General features: G+C 36.6%; 2 protein-coding genes across 2 annotated transcripts in view; both read right to left on the bottom strand.

Annotated features, from left to right (window-relative positions):
* Positions 1–6,834: 6,834 nt before the first annotated feature.
* On the bottom strand, positions 6,835–8,211 carry LOC135083401 (ovalbumin-related protein X-like). The gene has a single exon (XM_063978140.1). It carries the CDS (start codon positions 8,177–8,179, stop codon positions 6,959–6,961), a length of 1,221 nt encoding a protein of 406 aa, XP_063834210.1. The 5' UTR covers positions 8,180–8,211; the 3' UTR covers positions 6,835–6,958.
* Positions 8,212–16,957: 8,746 nt separating this feature from the next.
* Positions 16,958–21,540, bottom strand: part of LOC135083494 (juvenile hormone epoxide hydrolase-like) — a 118,369-nt gene continuing 113,786 nt past the window's right edge. Inside the window, exon 9 of the mRNA XM_063978255.1 lies at positions 16,958–17,010. The gene's annotated coding sequence lies outside the window, so the exon portion shown is untranslated. The remainder of the gene's footprint in view (positions 17,011–21,540) is intronic.

Genomic DNA, 21,540 nt, shown 5'->3' with positions numbered 1-21,540 from the left:
TTGTTGTAATATTATGTATAAATTATTATTTATTGACTTGTAAAACTCTGAAATATGTTATGAAGTAACAATTTTATTGTAAGTGTGGTTTCTAGAATAAACTCTGAAAAGGCTTGTTTTTTCTGAAGCAGCTATAATAATACATTAATTTAACATACAGCGAATAAATATACAAAACGTGTTTTTATATAAAATACTAGCTGACCCGGCGAACTTCGTACCGCCTTAGCGTAGAGATTTTCTTAATATTTTTTTCCGTAAGAACCATCCTTGGACTTCCACAAACATTTAAAAAAAAGAATTATCGAAATCGGTTCAGCCGTTCACACGTGATGCCGTGACAACGCGAAACGGGTTTCATTTTTATATATATAGATTATTTTTGAGCAACTTAAGTTCCAAAACTACTAACAAACACCGATAAGAATTCCCAAATTAATTTTAAACTTATTACTTTTGAAAATTTAATAATATAATAAATTGTTGGAGAAAATCGTCATAAATTATTTGTTCAATTGTTATGTAAGAATTGGGTTTCAGATTTTATGAACATTTCTTATGTTAATTATAATAAAGTTTATAAATAGAGAAGTGTCCTTTCCGTGAACTTTTTCTAATCAGAAACACTCCTGGAATATTCCCATTGAATGGAAATTATATTGGATTTTTTTCCGGGAAAAATGGGAAAGTTTTTGGAAAAGACCCATCTCTAAACCCTAGTCTTAAGGCTTAGCCTTTAGCTTATGTGATGTGGTAGTGAAGTGTGCCTGTCCTAGATCTAATTCAATTCTTAGACTTAAAATAATTTCGGTCTAATATAAAGACTCTTGCAGACTTGACTTATTTTTCGCGTAAATTCCATTTTGTGGAAAAGGCAATGTTTCACAAATAAAATTACTGACTGGCGTATAAATAACGCTGTAATTATACTATGAATACCATCAATTACATTTGCCCCCAAAAGAATATAAAATAATGTTTTCATTGTTTTTTAACAAGGTGTGACCATTGTGCTCTATCTACAATGGGGTTAGTGACGATTTGCCACAAAATCGATACGTCACGAAATAAAACATGTGTAAATTCGTCTCTATTCCTTGCATTATAAGGAATTTTGTAAAGTGACGAATCAACTTTGTGGCAAATCTACAGAAACTCCTACAGTGAGGCTGGTTTTAGTGTCACGCGGACCGTCCAGTGCGGACCCGTTCCGCAAGGCCAATCTGTATGAACTTCTAGGGAGCGTTTTAGAGTAATGCGGTCCGGAGAAACCGCTCCGCTCCCTAGCAGTCCATACAAATCGGCTGTGCGGAGCGATCCGCACTGACAGTCCGCGTGACACTAAAACCAGCCTGAAAGTTGTTTCTATAACAAAATGCTTATTATCAAATAAATAATAATGCTCAATTAATTTTGCATTGGCAAATAGGTAGCGTATGATTGCATCATCAATAAATGACAATAATAATGTTATACATCAAACTAATAATAATTTTAACCATTCGGCAAAATGGTTCGACCATCTTATAATATTCAGTATTAAGTTCCATTATCACAATTATTGTAGAAATTAAGATAGAATGGCTTTAATTAGCTTAGTGTTTCCTTGAAAGACTATAGATTGTACAAAGTAATGTAATTTTACTTAAATCTAAGGCCAACCGATAACACTAGCGTGAAACTGCGGCGTTTATAAATAAAATTGACATAAGCTTTAAAATAAGCTTACAAAACGTGACTCTACCACAGATTTTTACAAAATTCACAAATTACTCGAACTTTAGGGCTAGATCGAATGTTTTACAAAGAATTTGAGTCTAAAATTATATTATCAGTGCCTATTGGTGTCAATTTCAACTTCACAATTATGTAAGCCGCATATTATGTAGGTTATTGCAAACATAATTTATTGTTAATACAAAGATTTCAATGTATTATTATTAGTGCGGAGATCGAACCGTAGCTGCGTAGCCTGTTCTCAATCACTGAGTAATTTCGGTTGTCTAAGTACTTACTTGACGCGCGTTTTCACGCTAAGTCTGCGGTTGGCCTTAACTTATAGCTATAAAATACTTCTCAGTAAAATTCTAACGTTTGCAACGAAATCTCTATTTTTCATTTAGATCTCGAGGCGTGTGAAATCAAAATTATGACAATAAAATGACAATAATTCAAAACTTATTTTATACTTCTCTCTATAGTGATTAGGAGATCTATCTATATTATAGTTATTATCATCTATTTACTTCTAGATGATTTATGTAAATGCTGGAAAATGCCTACAGTAAATTAGATTGATTTGTTAATAGTAGTTTTATTTCGATGCCCATAATTTTCTATAATTAAAATTAAGCCAAGTACACTCAAAAAAACAATGAATAAGTGAAAGGGTAATTTTTGGGAAAAACTACTTGTTTTGTATTAGCGTCAATCAACGCCATCTGTTTAAACAACGCTTAACTAAATTGAAAGTTCTTGATCTCGCTTTTATAAGCAACCAAAGCGGCGATTCTCGACCGTTGATATTCACGGATACGTCTGCTAGATGTCGCTAGTGGCTATAACCAACAAGTGCAAGTTTCAGCTTTCTACTCTTACAGATGTCGCTAGTACGCTAAAAGTAGAGTATCCAAAAAAAAAAACAGTATCAAGTTCAAGAAAAAACATTAGATAAACAAATAACACTTATTGTAGGTATACCACAAAATAAAGAAATAGACTACAAAGTCGGCACAATTTAGGCAGTCTTATTGCTGCGATGCGATCTCTACTAGACAATGTATAGCACAGTTGTTTAAAATATTTAAAAAAAAAGGTGGTGAAAAATTTTAAAGGGTATAAAATTAAAAAAATATACAATGAATGTTATTGCTTTCCCTGAGTTATAATATTTTTTTATAACTTTAGTAAGTTCTTGGCTACATAGATTCAAAACAGGTAACTCAATGTAAACGTTTTCGCCCCTACAGATTTACAGATTCAATGAAAGTCTTCTGAGCCAAACAATTAATAAATAAACCATACTTAGTAACTTATCCACCATAAATCAACAAATCATTTCACCATCACGGCCTCCCCTCATTTGTCTGCAGCATCCGATAGCACTTGACTTCCCCTCTAAACCCTATAGTTAACCCCATGGGAAGTGGGAACTTGCTGATAACATAAGCAATAACCCCTGGGTGCCAAATTTATTCATTATTGTCGTAAAAAAAATATTAATAAAAAAAAACATTTAGGTATAATAATATAGTTAGCGTTATCTCGTCTAAATATTTGTTAGTTATTGTTGAACCCTACACTGATTACACGATGGTAAAATATTTAGGTATTAAGAAACTTTGAAATTCACATAAAACTAACATTAACTTTCATACCTTAATGCAATTCTTACATGTTTTTAGTGCCTATAATGTCCTATTATAATGTCTTAACAATCTCTCTCTACACTAAAAACCATCAAAAATTTTATAAATTACCAAAAGCTTAAGTTTTAAAGGCCCATCTACCTCTTGCTTTACCAAATAAATTAGTTTGTCCATCAAAAAATAAGTGAAGGTGTTAAAAAAAAACGAAATTCTATAAGCTCCGAAAATAAATAATTAAAAAGTAAAATCTCATTAATCTTCATTTAATGGGGACTTTTCGCTAAAGTTCGGACAAACTTTTTCGAGCTTTTAACAATAACCGTGAGATATCAGCTTGTAATTAATTTCACGCTTTAATCTGATTAATTAGAGAGGGCTTTATTGGTGTTTAATCTAATCCCTTATAAGGCACTTTTGAATTTCAATGAACTTTGTAGAGAAAAGCAATTTTATTTTTATTATTTATTGATTTTATCTATCAACGCACAGCCCAAACCACTAGACGGATCGGGCTGAAATTTGACATGCAGGTAGATTTTATGACTTAGGCATCGTCTAAGAAAGGATTTTACGAAACTCCACCCCTATGGGGGTAAAACGAGATCCACGCGTACGAAGTCGCGGGCGGCCGCTAGTAAACAATTATTGTAAAATATTATGACGAAGTAAAAAAAAACTTGCTTAAAATTGTTTTAATCACTCACGTATCGCGTACCTACTATTGTAACCTCAGCTTTATAATACTGATTATTTTATACAACTTGACCTACGGATAAACTCCTCGATAAAATAATTTAAAAAGAAGTTTGCAATAAAAACTATTTTTTTAAATAATATTTACTAATCATTGCATTTACTACTACCCATTCGCGCTAAGTTTGTCGGTCCGTGGAATGCGCGTCCCCTCTTCCAACCGCGATTATTTAGTAATTAAACGAAATTAATGTGTCTTATTTTACGCAAACAGAATTTTTATCGATAATAATTAATAAAAAATATTTTAAACACAGTTTGTTAAAGTTAAAGACGCTTCCCTTCGAGTGATGTCATATCGCCAGCGGCAAACTTAAAGCGAACGGATAGTATGTAATAGTCCCGTTAACCCCTCGTGGCAAGCTAAATATGCTTGTGTTACGAGTGGGTTCACACATTAGTCCAGCGGCGGAGCTCGAACCAGCGTTCCTGGGATCTCGAGTCGGCTAGTCCGATACCTTCATCATTGGGCTGGAAAATTTATTTTAGGCTGGTTTGCACCAGCTTACTTTAACTTTAAAAAACGTCAAATATCCGTCAAACTCCATACAAAAAACACCGGTTATTGTCATAGTTACGGTTAAAATTAGGTGGTGCAACTCAGCCTAAATTCTCACCCCATTGCATTGAGGGTTGGAAGGCGTGTGTCGTTGTGATAAGGGTGAAAAGAGGGTTGATATTGTTGCCACCAATAAAATTATAATTTTGAACACACGTGCTCGTCAAGTCATTCTTATTACGCTGTTGTTAGGTTCAAATTAGAATTGATTACACAAAAACCATCAATTTCCAATGGAACATTGCATTTAATTCTTCCGCGCAAGTTTTTTGAAAACAGTCACATGTACCTAAAAAACGTTTGTATACCATTCTCGATTTCATTATCACTCAATTTCCAAAACTTGAATATTGTAACCAAAGGATACTTAATTTCTAACTTCAATAATAAATTTATAACCTAGGTACTTATTTTCGTATTATTCTTTCAGACATATTATTATAAAGTTACTAGCTTTTGCCCGCGGCTTCACCCGCGTGAAATTTAGTTTTCCACAGATCGTCATAAATTATAGCCTATATGTTATTCTGGGCTATAAACAATAATACTGTAAAGTTTCATCAAATTCCGTTCAGTAGTTTTTGCGTGAAAGAGTAACAAACATCCAGACATCCAAACTTTCGCATTTATAGTATTAGTAGGATAGTAGGAAGGATTTTTTAGTAGATACTACTTCTTTTCTTAACATTCTATTGTATCCTAAGATCTAGACCCTATTCCTCCCCTTCCACAATTAAAAACCACCCCATCCTAGTCAATGTAACATTTCGATTCGTCGTTTGGTAGCGTGTAGTAGTCGTGATCGTATCGCTCAAACACTGGATATTTGTGACTCTATCTATAGAATTATCAATACTCAATTATAAAGACAGCAATTCCTCAGTCATCTATAAAAAAATTGTTCTCACGGACGATATTTTAAGCGGTTTAAAATTAATCATACATATTAATATCATCTGTGACTTATCTCCCCTTAAAAGCTAAACTGTTAATGAATGCGCGAGCAAAGCCGCGGCACGCGCCTAGTCACCCCAATGAATGTATGAAATAGATTAATTTCGACAATCTTGTTTATATTTCTACTGATTGTTGTTTGGGAAAGAGCTATGTTTGCACTTGGTGGTGTGATGAATTTAATTAATTTAATAAAATTACTTAAAAACAGTCCAGCCGTGGACGTTATTTACCTGAAACTAACGAAAAAATTCGCTAAAATACATACACTCGAAAAACATAACCCTCCTTTTGGCGCAGTCCAAATATTCACCTAGGTACTAACTAAGTAGGTACCTAATTAGTAAATTGTGAATAACTTTCATAGGTACGAGTACTTATTAATACGAGTAGTAGAAAAGTAAAAAAACTAAAACCCAACTACGACAAAAAACGACGCTGAAAAAGTATAAAACAAGATTTTCAGAATACTGAACTGAACGAAGTTGCCAATGTAGTTGCATAGTAATTTTCATGTTTGGAAAACCGCAGTCACACGTTGTCAAAGTGCTACGGTAGGTAGATTTAAGTAACGTGTGACTACGCCTTTCCAAACATGAAAATTACTATGCAACTACATTGGCAACTTCGTTCAGTTCAGTATTCTGAAAATCTTGTTTTATACTTTTTCAGCGTCGTTTTTTGTCGTAGTTGGGTTTTAGTTTTTTTACTTTTTATTATTTGTACTATTTTGGTGTTAAAGTGTATTTGTGGCGCATAATATGTATTAACAAAAGTTAAATTGATGAACTAATAAGTAGTAAAGCAGCTATGAACGAAAAGATCTGAATTATATGCAATCAGCCCATGAATACAGGTAAAGTCACAAGCAAATGCTAGTAATATATATATATTCGAAATGTTCAAGTAAAGCGCTTTCAAATGATACCAAACACGGCATATTTATCTTAACTTAATTTTTTTACTCTGTATGTTTTGTCCGCTAGAGGGCGCCACATTCGATTTTGTGAAACCCCATATAGCCTATAACCAGCGGACAATTAAGACGCTTCTAATGATATGTCATTTGTCGAATTCTGATAAGCAGTTTAGAAGTTACGAGGGAACACATGAACATACATACATACATACATACATACATACATACATACATAGCCTGTCAAACTCATAACCCTCCTTTTGCTTTGCCGTAGTCGGGTAAAAACAAACTTTCGGTGGTGCAATCATTGTAATAAAAATATTCTTTTACATTAATATTGAGTCATATTTATTTAAAGTAACGGTACTTTTGTACCTACCTACAGTAATTCACTGACAAAATAACCTAAAAAAGTTTGGGCTTGGAGTAGGCTCCACTGAAGACTGGCACTTCAGTTTTCCTATCCACAATCATGAAGAAGAAGGGTTTGTTTGCCAAAAAGTTCTCAGCCTGGACTGAACTCCTGAAAGAGAAACCCATCTCAGTCACTGCTGCAGCCACCGTCCCTTCCTCTGTCACTTCCACATCTGCCTTCTGGATGAAGCTAGAAACATGCAGCTGGTAATCCGAAATCTCAGGGAATCTCGCCCTGTTAGCGTCAAACATATCCCTCAATCCCATATCAATTAAAAGCTCCTTCAAATTATCCAAATCACTCGTAATCTTGAACCTCGGAATCTGAACAAACACCTTCTTCGGCCCTCCCTCCCTTTGGAACAGTCCAAATATGGAACCAAGGCTGATCTTTTTCAAGGCCCCAATCACGTTTATAAGGGGCACATCATCGTTCGGCAAGAATAGCAACATAGAAAACCTGTCGTCATGTCCATACGGCAGCTCCAAGACTGTAGCTTCGATCGCGTCAATCGTAGTAATGTTGAATTCGTTGTTAGCGAACATCAAATTCACTTCTCCGATAGGATTCCTATGAGCATCGTAGAAGGTACTCGCTTCTGTTTCTTCAGGCAAGAAAGCCTTACGCCACGAACCTTTAAAGTACAACGCATCTACCATAATCAAATACACTCCTTCCAAATCACTGGGTGATATAATTTCGTCGATAACACCATGCGTGGCTTCTTTTACGTAATTATTTATGATGCCAGCCGCCCTGTTGAAGTCGTCGAAAGATAAAGGAGTTATGTCACAAACGCCGGTTTTGGTCAGTTGATTTCTGAACCTTTCTTTGAGTATCATTGAGTGATCCATGAAGAGATTGGAACTGTGCTCGAGGGTAGCCCCATTGCTTGAGGAGGCGATTTGCTTTGCCAGTTCCAAGTATTTGTTGTTGAAGCATTTGTGGCGGTGGTGTTTTAAGACTTGCTGGATTTGAGAGAGGGTGTCGTCTGCTGCTCCTAAGGATACTGCTGACAGGAGAGTCCAGGGTGAGAGAGTTGAGGCAATAAAATGGCCTTCATTGTCCTCGGCGATTCTTCTGACTAGATCCACGGAGAACTCGTATACTGATCTTCTGAAGAGGACTTCTGCTCTCTGTAAAGTACACTGCCCGATTACTATGGGGATGATTGCACAGAGGGTGAGAATAAGCTTGTGAATTCGAGCCATCGTGACTGTTCGCGGCTGATCGAGCCCGGCTACTGGACAGTGGGATGAAAATAAAATTGTCAGGCGATATCTTGCGGAGATAACTGCGACGGGGTCACAAGGGGCTTACGAGTGGGAAGGCCTAAGATAATGTTTTCGTAAACGGGTTAGGTAATTGATTGTACTAATTATGTTATTAGAAATTGGGTTTCTACATAGCGCACAATATGGATTTTGCATTTCCTTGTTTGTACAGTCACCTACAATTCTGTTCCGTCAGGTCTTTCAGATGTTATAACTTGATCTGCTGCCGACTGTCATGTTGTACTTATGTACTTTAATAAATTGTAAAATATTTGTTCAAAATATAGGTTCGGCTTATGTACTGTGTTATGCATATTATAAGTTTTTAATAAATAAATAGATTACATTAAATCTGAAAAATATCTTTGCGGATTCTTCGATGACACCGCGCGTGGTAACTTGACCCTGATAACCGAATGTCTTTTACTTACTCGGGTTTTGCCCAAAACCTAATAAACATTTTACTACGTAAAGAGATGATAAGAATTTATTTAGCAAAATTGAAGGCGAATTATTAATTAAATCTACAGATAGGCATAATTTTGGCAGACTGTAATGCAAAATCTGATAGTAACATTCATCAAATAAATATTAATTTAGACTTGACAAAAATATAAACTTATACCACAAAATATAAATGAACTAGCGGCCGCCCGCGACTTCGTACGCGTGGATCCCGTTTTACCCCCTTAGGAGTGGAGTTTCGTAAAATCCTTTCTTAGCGGATGCCTACGTCATAACATCTACCTGCATACCAAATTTCAGCCCGATCCGTCCAGTGGTTTGGGCTGTGCGTTGATAGATCACTATGTCAGTCAGTCAGTCAGTCAGTCAGTCACCTTTGAGTTATATGTATATGTTACGGTTAATGTGATAAATTGAAAATTATTAATAATAACCGGTTATTATGAATAATTACCGACAGTCGCGGTAAAAGTGATAAATTAATCACATTTAACAGTGATTATTTAATAATTCAACCTTAGTACTAACAAATTTCATAAAAGAGAACAACATCTTGTTTACGTGCTCCTGTACAGCCAAACTTTTGAACGTTTTGATATCACATATTAATATAATTTGGCATAATAAATTTGGAATGTTTCTTGCATAATATTACTTTTCCGTGATGCCTATAACATAATGTTTTGATTTAAAGTGAAAAATAGGTTAAGATGCGGCGGGGGTGGCCCTTGGGCCACCCCTAAGCCGCCTATTTAGTTGTATACACACATAAATGACCTCATATTAATCACATTTACCAAATCATGCGGTAATTATTCATAATAACCGGCGATTATTCATAATTTTCACATATAAATTCGCCGCATCTTAACCTATTTTTCACTTTAAATCAAAACATTATTAGATTGTAGCGCTGGACCATTGGAAACGAGAGGGAATAGTCCCGTGGCCCACGTATTGTGGTAGTTTTTAATTTATGCTGTATAAAAGCGCTTTTTAAAAGCTTTTTTGCAGGAAATAAATGACTTGTTGAAACATTATGTCATTATTGTAGGTACTGGAGATTGGCTTCCATACAATTAATCGGTCTAACGATTTTGAGTTATGATCTATTGTTTGTACCGTTTGTCTGATCTCAAATGGCTGACTAATATTCAGTTTAAAGGGCGCAGAAGGTCTTTGGAGTAATGTTTGTGATTATTTTAATGACATATTGTTAGGAATAATCTCTTAGCTCTCTGAGCTAAAGTTACATATCTTAGGAATTGCTGGTTCAAATTAAAAAATATGTTTGTGATGGATAGTCCATTTATCAAGGAAGGCTTTAAGCTACACAACATCACGCTACGATCAATAGCAGCGGAGTATCAATGAAAAATGTTGCAAAATCGGAAAAAAAAATTTCACGCGTACGAAGTCGCGGGCACAGCTTAGTTCCAGAATAATAAAATGATACATTTTGGGTTAGATTTCGTAGAACTGTTTAAACTACTTATACAATTACAATATATTAAAAAAATTAACCGAAAAAAACTGAGTTCGTTAAATGTTAAGGTTTTTCTCATTACACATGATTCAAACAAGTAACGATAAAAATTAAAGATTTTGATTTTTCTAATCGGTACTTCCGTATTCCTAATAATAATATATTTTACGTATAAATACAAAATGGAACTCTGTCTGTCTGTTACATTTCAAGACAGGTGACACAAGAAAAAACAGAATAGTTTTAATCCCGGTACTATAAAAAAATCCAGTCGTATTTAAAACCTCCTCCTTTTTTTAAGTCGGATAAAGACCTATTCACGCGGGAGAAGCCGCGGGCAATAGCTAGTATATTAATACAATACCTAGTTAAATAAAACATCAGGTCAATCTTGTTTATGTGCATATTGAATGCTGATTTCACGGTCAAGTCAACATTCAATGATTTTTTTGCGACAAATAAATCTTTTTTGACTTCAAAATCAGACGCATTAATCAATGAAATCCTTGAACATTTTATACTGCACCACCTAGTCCGAGCAAAGTTACAAGAACTAATACCACAGAATAATAATAAGCTAATACGTGCAATAATAATATGTAACTAGTGACATTTTTATTGTAATTGAAATTAAATTGCTGTGCTAATTTCTAGGTCAGGAAGAGACCCAGGAATAAAAGGATAATTTTTAACTTCATCCCAGGTTTTGGAAGGGAGACGCGCAATAAAGATTTTCTATGACAGAAAGAAAAGATAGTATCTTAAATAATACGTATAAGTAAGTGAATGGAGCTTAAAATATTTAGCTCATAAGTGTCTCAGTGGTCTAAATTGAATAAAATATTTTTCATTTTGATTTTGATTTTGAATTGCATACTTACCCTGCGGGGACAGGGTAGGTTATGTAGTGCTCACCACAAAGGCATACCCATTAAAAAGATCCCGGTGCTCCGTATAAAATGCATTGAATTGCATACTTACCCTGCGGAGACAGGGTAGGATGTCGTGCTCACCAAATCAAGACAAAGGCATACCCACTAAAAAGACCCCGGTGCTCCGTCATTCACCTTAAGTGGGAAGGAACTGTGGGATCTACCTCAAGCTATTGTTTAACCTTTACAATTTAAATATTCCAGACAAAAAATCTTTATTTTTGTTGACTAAAACGTACTTACTTACTTATTAACTTATTTCACTCACAAGGAGCTTTTACATGTCTCATGATTTTCGTCCTACCAGAGCTTCTAGACAAACATTTTGTTTTGGCAAGTACTGAAAAGGTGCGCCGCAACATACAGTCACCGCTGTGTTATTTCAAAAATGTTTATGTTCCCATAATTTATTTCATAAAGGTGAGGAAAGCAATACGGATTCCTGAAAGTTTGTATCGTGTAAACATTTAGCTTTATGTTTTTAGCATGCCAGGTGGATAAATAGTCTGTTCTAGTCCTAGGTCATTGCCTAGGTGAACGTCCTACGAAACGTGCCTAGTATTTTTTAGGAAAGCTTAAAAAAAAGAGAACACACATTTGCAAAGGTACCTACTTTTTTACCTACAATGAGTTTCATAAAACAAAATTCAATTTATAGTTTTCCAAAATTTCTAGAGTGGATTTGTTATTTTTGACACAAAATGCAAAAACAATGTTATAATGAACCATAGTTTTAATATGTATTTTTTTTTAATTAACTTAATTTTTAAAAAAGCTGGAAATAAAAACTTCCTTGTTAAAGTATTCACTAACTATCCTGGAATTACAATTACTATGTCAGTATTATACAAATAAACATTGCAATGTAGGGAGAAGATCCATGTTATGTAATAGTGCAGTAAAAAATGATCAAGCTGTAATTAATGACATGATTTATGTCCCTGATGACAATAAATACGATATTGGATACTGAACAGGGCACAAAAAATAAATGAGCTTGTATGATAGTCTAACAACGTAGGTACAACAATTTTGATGATTTTTTAGTAGACCTACATGGGACCTTTATAGGAACAAACCGACTATGTTGTACTCGATCGTCACTGGAAGCTTTTACTTCCGTTTTCCGACGAAAATATATCAATTTTCGTAGTATTTCCGGTCCAGTAGCGACACCTGGTGGATAGGCACTTACTTTCACACGTCCCAGTATTACTTTAACTCTACTTTAACTTATTTTTAAGATGATGGAAGTAAATAAAAATCATTTTAAGTCATTTAGTTAAGCCTTGATCACATGTACCGAGCAAACGGGCGAGACAGTGCTCTCGGAGCGCTCGAGTATGTGACTCGCTCACCCAAATGTCTCGACTGAGTAAACATTTTAGTGTCCCACGTTTACTCGGTACGTGTGATCAAGGCTTTAGTTATCAAAATAAAAATCAATACAAACGAAGCCGCATTCAGAAGCTAGTCTATGGTTCATTTAGTTGTGGTTCAATGCAAAAAACAGACAGTAAACATAAACAAATACATTAAAAAATAATATTTAAGAATTATCTTGTTATTAAGAAGATATTGGCAACATAGTACGCATAACTGACAGCCGATTGGGGCAGCAAGGTTCTGGAGTAGAGGCCACGTACCGGAAAACGCAGCATGGGACGTCCACCCACAAGGTGGACGGACGACCTCAGAAAGGTAGCAGGAAGGCGCTAGATGCGTGCCGTTACCAACCGGGCGATGTGGAAGTCATTGGGGAAGCCTATGTTCAGCAGTGGACGTCCTGTGGATGAAATGACTTCCACGCTATAGCGGCCTTTATGAGGGTCGACGATTTGTATGAAAGTCAAGGATGTTCAATTTTAAAATCCAAGTGGGTGTATAAAGAAAGCAAGCCTAACTATTTATTCTTCTAAAAGAAATGCTGTAAATTGTAGTAACTCACAAATAAATTCAAGTTCAAAGTAAATTCCGTCTTCAATTTTCACATCAGCATAGCCGTCAAACGTTTAAATCAATATTGTTGAAAAATAACACATGTTGTATGTACCGAGAACGCTTCAAGCTTTACACTGTGGCATCTATGTCGTTGAAATAGGAGTTATTTTGAAACAAAATTGTGCAGTTTGATGTGCCTTTAACTCTATGACGATGTGCTAAAATTGAAAATAGTCTGGGAATAAGAAAAACAGTCATTTCCCGAGTGAATTTAAAGCTGCCTTGCATTCCTATGCCATTGAATACATTCGTCATAAAAAGAGTTCAATACGAGAAATGAAAATAAACTTTCTATTCCAAATATTAGTCTTCAAAAGTTTAAAATTCATTTATAAAATATACTCGTATGTATGAGTAACTATTGTCCTTTTGTCCCTATGTCTGAGAGTCCTCCACCTGGACATGAGCTCCCCTGGCTTACCTGGAAGTCTTTAAATAGACTTCGGACGCAGGTTGGCCGTAGTAAGGACAATCTGGTCAGGTGGGGATTCTTAGATGGCTTAAACATGGAGTGCAGGTGAGGTTTTGTTCCCCAGTCGATGAAGCACCTGATGTCGTGCCCTGAGTGCCCAAGCAATTGCACTCAGGAGGATTTGATGAGTGCTGCTGACAAACGCCACTCTTGTGGCGGAGTTTTGGCTGACACTGTGTAGGTTTTTTGTCGACACGAAAAGATGAAGAAGTAACTACCTATATGGAAAACGCATCGCAATGCTTTCGTTTCTGTGCTCAATAGAAGGCACTACTAGCATGTGACAGTCACAGGACCTTACTCCACAGTACTGCAATTGGTGAGCACTAAAACTATAGCACTAATTACCACTATCCTAGGCTTGCCTTTGTACATTCAAAGCTTATAAACATAAAGTGTATTTTAATAAGAGCGATAGAAATTGAACGGAATTGAGAACCTCCTCCACTCCTTTTGTTGAAGTCGATTAAAAACTAAGTCACTCTTCTTTTCTGCTCTATGTTTTTTATTTTTTCTAATTTTCCGTTTGAAACAAATAGCAACTAACGGTATCAGGTAGGTACCTACCTGCATTAAACATTCAGGAGCAGTTCTCTGAATTTGCCACGCATTCTTCTAAAACAGAACTACAGGTGTATTTTACATACACAAACGTGAACTTTTACATAAACAAACTTGCTTTGTAGTGAAATATGTATTTTGTTTTTGTATTGAATTGATATTAGACTATTGTTTTGATGATACTGGTAGGTACTAACTTGTCGAACCCTAAGCCCGTATTCACGAAATTTACTATGAGGTCTCACAGTGCGCGTGGACGCACATGATGACACACGAACCAATCACAGAGCTCTATTCAACGCTGTGCGTTCGATTTGCTGCTTCACTTAAGCAAGCATCGTTTATGAATACGGGCGTAAGTCTATTATGTCTCGATTCGCTGGCACTTGAAGGGCAAATAGAAGTAATTGGTTTGATTTTCGGGACAATTTGTTTAATAATTGTCTTTTCAATAAACATTAAGAACCCGAGGTGTTTTCGTCGAGTAACTATCTATTACTTAGGTTAACTATTAAATGCTTATTATCAATTAACTGATAACCTCGTGGGACACAGAAATAAGGGCATTTGGTTGAACTAAAATCAATCAACACTTACTTTTCTACCAAAATTCAAATTATGTACCCATTTTTTTAATCACAACGAGGAAGCTCTTGGCCTGCGTCTCATCATCACCATCATCATTTCAGCCACAGAACGTCCACAGCTGAACATAGGCCTCCCCAAATTATTTCCATATAGCGCGGTCATAGTAGCGACCTGCATCTCACCTGATGGAAAGTGATGATCAGGCCGAAGGTGGAAGCGGGCTTCACCCGGAATCCTCAATCACAGAGGAACTGATCTGTTTATTTAAATAGATTTTAATTATATCATAAATTAAACTTTGATCGGTATGAGGAAGACCAAACATTATTATGGGAGACGCGTTTTGACAGGTCATAAAGTTTAATTGACTTTAATGGGTTAAAAACGATTCATCTATTTGTTTTATAGCACAAGTGTTTTGAATAACCAATCAGATTTCTAAGCCGAAGATAAGCGGAGATGTGGAAATAACGTAACTATTCCCACCTCTCGTTCCCACCGCTGCAACTCCTGTGTAGCCAGGATCTACAGCTTGACCGCCAATAAAAACCCAACAAGTGAAGGTCAAGTTTGTTCCTTGCGAAAGCTAAACTGTCATTGGACCCGCAACAAAACATAGGAGGCGTTCGATTTGGAAATAACGTATTATACAGATTCAGAACACATCTCCGCTTGTCTCCTCTTCACTCCGCTTTGGTGGAAACCGGGCCTTAATTTGTTCAACTATGGACTTTTTGGTTAATTTAATACTGATTGGGGTTTCTGGGCAAAAATGAAATTCTGCTTTAGAATTGACTTGGCTGACTGAGCCAATGTCATTTTAGTGCTTGTACCCATTCTGTTGTCTAGTTTTAGTTGTTATTTTATTCTCTACTTGCATGGATTAAATATTTTTTCTTTCTTTCTGATTACCTAGTGATCTGGCTTCCTAATTTCAAAAACTTTACGATACCTAGTACCAGACTCAAGTAATTGAAGGTGACATTTTATTACTTGTGACCTAGAATGCCAGTCAAACCTAAACATCTGTTGAAACTAATACATTTTACGGTTTACCACTGGCCTCAGTCTGTAGCTGAAGTCGTAATGTATATTTTTAACCGAAAGTCCGTCATGATAAACGATATCTATACTAATATGATAAAGCTGAACAGTTTGTTTGTTTGAACGCGCTAATATCAAGAACTAATGGTTCAATTTAAAAAAAAAATGTGTTGGATAGCCCGTTTATCGAGGAAAGCTTCAGGTAACATCACCGTACAGCCAGTAGGGGCGGATCAGTAAAGAAAAATTTTGCAAAAACGGGAAATATTATTCAAACTATTTTCACGCGTACCTACTACGAAGGCGTGGGCACAGCTAGAGTATTATAATGCTCGATAACTGGTACTGATTCACATAATTGAATCCCTTTGAGTGATTCTCTGAAATGGTTTCGAATCATCTCTATACCACTTGAATTTATTGGGAACTAGTCATTTCCGAATTAAAATTTACAGGAAAGTTATTTATGCACGAAAAGGAAAATCCAGATTCCATTTATTACTAATGTGGAAGTAATTCTATATGTTTCATTTTCACACGTAAAACGCTGAATCAATTTTGATAAGGTTACCTAGTATTTACGCCCTTCAAAAATTCTGAATAATATCCTTTTGAAAAAAGCTTTTACGGGTGGCTTTAATCTGCTAAGGAGAGAGCTTTAGCCTACGCTCATAAGAACTCAAAACTCATAAAACTCATAAATTTTTTGCAAGTAGGCTTTCAAAAAGCACTTTTACACGGCCCAGTATTAACCCTACCACTGCTTCGGGACAATAAATGGGCCAGTGCTGAGAAGAAGCAGCGCAAGAAACTCAGTCACAGGAGAGTCACAGAGTTGGTATCAATTGACCATCAGTAAAAGTGTATTTGTTAGACCTTGGTCTAACAATCCACTCTTACTAATAACTTTTTCATAGCGCTAGGCAGTATAGGTTTAATCTCTAAGATCTACTTTCACTTGGTTCTAGCCTCAGGCGTGTATTAACCAGGGATGTTACGGATATCCGTATCGTAACCGAAACTTTCGGTTATTCGAAACATGACACACCCCGTAGTTTTTTCATCGAGGATTAAAAAAGTTTCGAATGTCGGCAGAGTCTAAGGCTGGGTTGCACCATCTTACTTTAACTTTGACAAACGTCAAAAATCTGTCAAACTCCATACAAAATACACCGGTTATCGTTATAGTTACGGTCAAAGTTAGGTGGTGCAACTCAGCCTAAATCTTTTTTTTTATATTGTTTTTCTGTAGCATAACAGCCAGTTTTACCTAATCATTCATTCGGTAAAAACAAAATAAACTAGTCTAGAAATCTTTTAAATTATTTAAAATTGTATCCATAACCGAAATTATCCGAAATAATTTTATATCCGTAACCGTATCCATAACCGAAATAACATATCCATAACATCCCTAGTATTAACCTGCGTAAACTAGGCTCTAGCAAATAAGGGAAAACATGCTGTTTTCCCACTCTAGTTAAATTGATAGTTCGTGTACGTGGACGGAATTTACGACCGAGTGTTGGTTTTATGGGCTTGCAGCGAGTTTGAAATATAATTTTCTGCTTAGCCAAAAGGTTGACTAAAGTACGGCCAACGAGAAGCGATACCAAATGTAAACGAACCCAATGTCATGGGTGAACCCGTCTGACTTTGACATATTTTGGCGGGAGAACGAGACATTGCGGCAAATACACAAGATGGGAAGAGACAGAATATATTGTCAACTCGACAGTCGTATCGACCTTTTGTATCGCTGCTAATTGGCCGTACTTTAGAAAAGTATAATAACATGGCATTAAGTTCAATTATGTGCAAGCTGTTTTGAGTGAATATATGGGGGTTATTTGCCAACAACCCACCATATATTTTACTCGGAATCCTATTCCGATTCTTAATCGTTAAGATTATTGTTATGCAGTTCGAGTCAGGAAATAAAGGTAGGAAGAACACGGTAGAAGGAAGAATGTTATTAGCGGATAGGAAATTATATTTAACAACAGGAATAGCAAGGGATTGATTAGGATACAATAGCAATAAAATTATTTAACCGTTGAGAGCAAAGCGATCGCGGAAGAAGTGTCACGACGACATATCGCACCCTTAATAATATAGGGGCACAACTCAAAATTTTTGGTTTTTTACTTTTTGTACTAGAGAGGCATATTTTCGTCAGTTCTACAAGATGGCTTTCACAGAAATCGAAAACAATGATCAGATTAAAGAGTTCTACATTTTGTGCCCCTTCCATACTTTCATCTATCTTCCCGCTAGAAGGGCTGAATCAGAGACATGCCGATATTTGTCGAATCCGGCCCCCGCGACTGTGGTCCAATTTGGAGTTGTGCCTTTGTGTGACAAACTTTTAAGTAAGTGTTAGTGAGCTAAGTCTAATTAATTCCATATATTTCTAATAATATGTTACATTTTCATTTTTATTACATTGATAAAGTCCCGTTAATCATAGAAAATTATAAAATATAACTTTAACTTTAGTTAGGCGGACCATGGATGGGTGTTTGTAGTTAAATTTATAACTCTCCTATAAAAGTAATTTGCTTCTTGGTATTAATTTTCATACCTATTGGTTGATTAGGAGCCTATAGAATGTTTTATCGCGATGCTAAGAAATAAAGCGGTGGTTATGAAATACTTCCCGACAAATAAACTAATGATTTATAAAATAAGAGACATACCTACGTGTTAAGGCTATTAACGTTCGCTCGGGGCTCGGGTTGGCTTTTTTCTTTGTTTATTTCATGAATAAACGCACTAGTCAGCCAAAAGGTGAATTACTTTAATATGTTAGTGTTATAATTTATAATTATATTCTTTAATTTATTACGGTCACATAAATTGATGCTAATTAATCACTCAGATTCTGAGGACTGAGGATACATCGAATTTATTTTAAAATTATCTTTTCACGTATTAAGTTACTACAATTTTACTGATCAGCTATTAGACCTTGAAATTTTCAGTTTGTCTAAATTTAAGTTCTAAAGTGCTTTTTGTCTTAAAAATGTGAGTTCGTAATGTAATCTTGTGTTAACACCAGTTTTTATTAATATGTGGCAAATATTGTACACAAAAGCAAAGAAAAAAGATCACGGAGTTTGTGATAACAAACCAAGCATACTCTGGGATAAAAATTGTACAAAATAATAAATATTGGGTGTCCAATATCGTCGTAAACCTTGTGTACCTAGACTCTTTGCAATACTGAAGTCAAGCAGGACGTAAAGGGCTTCTATTTGGAGGGCCAAAGATATGTATTGAGCTTTCTAATCACTAAAATGATCAAAAGCAAAATGATGATGAGTACGGAAAAATTAAAAGCAGCTATCTTCGATGGACTGCAAATCCGTGCTCTTATAAAAGACTGTATTTGTAAACCATATAACACAAATTGAATCTGAAGCATGGCTAAGGTGCTTTAGTAGTAAAATATTTTTTGGGGAATGTTAGAACACAGAAACAGAATAGATATTCTTGTGTTCAAAATTGGTTGCTAAAATCCTTCAAAAATTACACACGCCAATTTGAGTATTAAATTGTATTTTTTACAATAGCCATTTGAACTGATTCCCACATAATGTGGGTGATTATAGTAAGGGACAAGGAGAACGGTTCCTTCCACCAGGACAGCAGGATAGTGGAAAAAAGATACCAAGGTACTGGCTGTTGGACTTTAATAAGTGATTATCCTGAACAAATCCATAACAGAAAACCTTACAGAAAAAGTTTTTGTAGGTTTTTTCTTTATTTGATAAAAAGCATATTTTTTATAGGGTAAGAGTCCCTATCTATCTAAGTAAAAATATTTTGAATGCATAAAATTAGTATTTTCATGTCGGTTTTCTCAGAGAAATAGCTAATAGTCTTTATTTTAATCTAATTCGACATATCTAATAATTTTCTAGTATTCAGCACCCTACTCTTATACTGAATTGGCTATAAGCTACTATACCGCACAATAACTGTCCCCAATGTTATTGGGCGTAAATCAATATAAAAATCGAATAATACACTTATTTTTAAATATTAGAGAGCAATATTAGGGAATATGCCATATAAAACAATTCAGCCTAAGGATTAGATGGGCACAAGTACAAGTAATACCCAAAATCACAACAACAGAAATAGTAAAATAAAGGCCTAACTTTGAAATATTTTTTTAAACAATTTTTTTACATACTCAATCAATATTTTCAAAAATGTCTCATGTCAAATTATATAACAGATACCAGTGATGAAGTATGCTTAATTTGAAAGTTGTAGCTGATAAAATAAAGATTTTAGAGCCAATTATGTAAAAAACCGCGATCCGCCGATTGGTTTTTTGGCTTTTCCCAAAAAACTGAATTTTGGAGTTGTGCCCATTCATTATTAAGGGTGCGATATTTCAAAACTCATCAACGGCGATGAGTGAGCGGAGATCGGTGACCGGCGTTGAAGCGAGACGGCAGCATACGTCTTCACGGGTGTGCGAGCGACGCAGACGTATTGTGATGGCCGCAGCACGCATGCGCCAACCATTCGGTCACGTTCAGTCAAGTCGGGGTTGGCCCAATCTCATAGGCGGAAGCGGATCGCTCCGAAATCTAAGGCGGTGGTCCAAGTTAGGAATGTGGCGGATGACCGCCACAGTACTCCCCTCCGCAGACCGTGACTACGGTCGATAAAAATCAGGCAGCCGGACTCTTCGACCACGGGAAGTCCGCATGACGTCTTCTTCGGCAGGTTGAGCCGTCCTCTGAACTTCTTTGGACTCATACGCTGCCTTGAGCCGGTCAATGGAGACATTGACATTCTTGGCGTTGACGTCCAAGGTGAAGTATTTAGGTTGTCGGCTGAGAACCTTGTAGGGTCCAGCGTACGGTGGCTCCAGGGCGCCTCTCACGCGATCTTGACGAACGAAGACGTGGGAAGAGGTGTGGAGATCGCGTGGAACGTAGAAGGCCGAAGTGGAGTGCCAGGTGGTAGGACGAGGAGCAAGCTTCGCCATGCACGCGCGAAGACGAGTCGCGTACTGGGTGACGTCAGCTGTGAGGTAGTCGTCCTTGGGGCACAGGAACTGACCGGGTAGGCGAAGTGCTTCGCCGTACACCAGTTCGGCAGGGGAAGACTGGAGGTCTTCCTTCCAGGCACTACGCATGCCTAGAAGAACCAGTGGCAGTGCTTCAGTCCACTGTGAAGCTGGAGCGTGGCACATGATCGCTGCCTTGAGTTGGCGGTGGAGTCGCTCAACGATACCGTTGGCCGCTGGGTGGTAGGCTGTGGTGCGGAGATGGCGCGCACCAACCAAAGAAGTGAGGGCCTGGAACAGGTGGCTCTCAAACTGGCGACCACGGTCTGTGGTTACCCGCTCAGGACAACCGAATCTGGCAATCCAGCCAGACACGAGGGCAGCAGCACAGGTCTCCGCGGTGATGTCCTTCAGCGGATACGCTTCAGGCCACCGAGTGAACCTGTCTATGACAGTGAGGAGGTACCTGTAGTCACATGACAAAGGTAATGGCCCTACGATGTCGAGGTGAATATGAGAGAACCTCGAGGAAGGTGGAAGAAAACAGGATAGAGGAGAGGTAGTGTGCCGGGCAACTTTGCTTTTCTGGCATTTTAGGCATTGCCTAGACCATTCTCTACAGTCCCTGCGAATCCCTGGCCAAACAAATCTTTGTGTCACCAGTCGCACAGTAGCTGATCTTCCTGGGTGGTGTAAGTCGTGTAGCACATCAAAGAC

This window comes from Ostrinia nubilalis, chromosome 23 (genome assembly GCF_963855985.1).
Source record: "Ostrinia nubilalis chromosome 23, ilOstNubi1.1, whole genome shotgun sequence".
Lineage (NCBI taxonomy): Eukaryota > Metazoa > Arthropoda > Insecta > Lepidoptera > Crambidae > Ostrinia > Ostrinia nubilalis.
Note: the sequence above shows the minus strand (reverse complement) of the source record. Positions and strands in the feature narration are given on the sequence as shown.

What these genes read in the sequence shown, in the direction of transcription:
- LOC135083401 (XM_063978140.1), bottom strand. Translation starts at nt 8,179, where the DNA reads ATGGCTCGAATTCACAAGCTTATTCTCACCCTCTGTGCAATCATCCCC.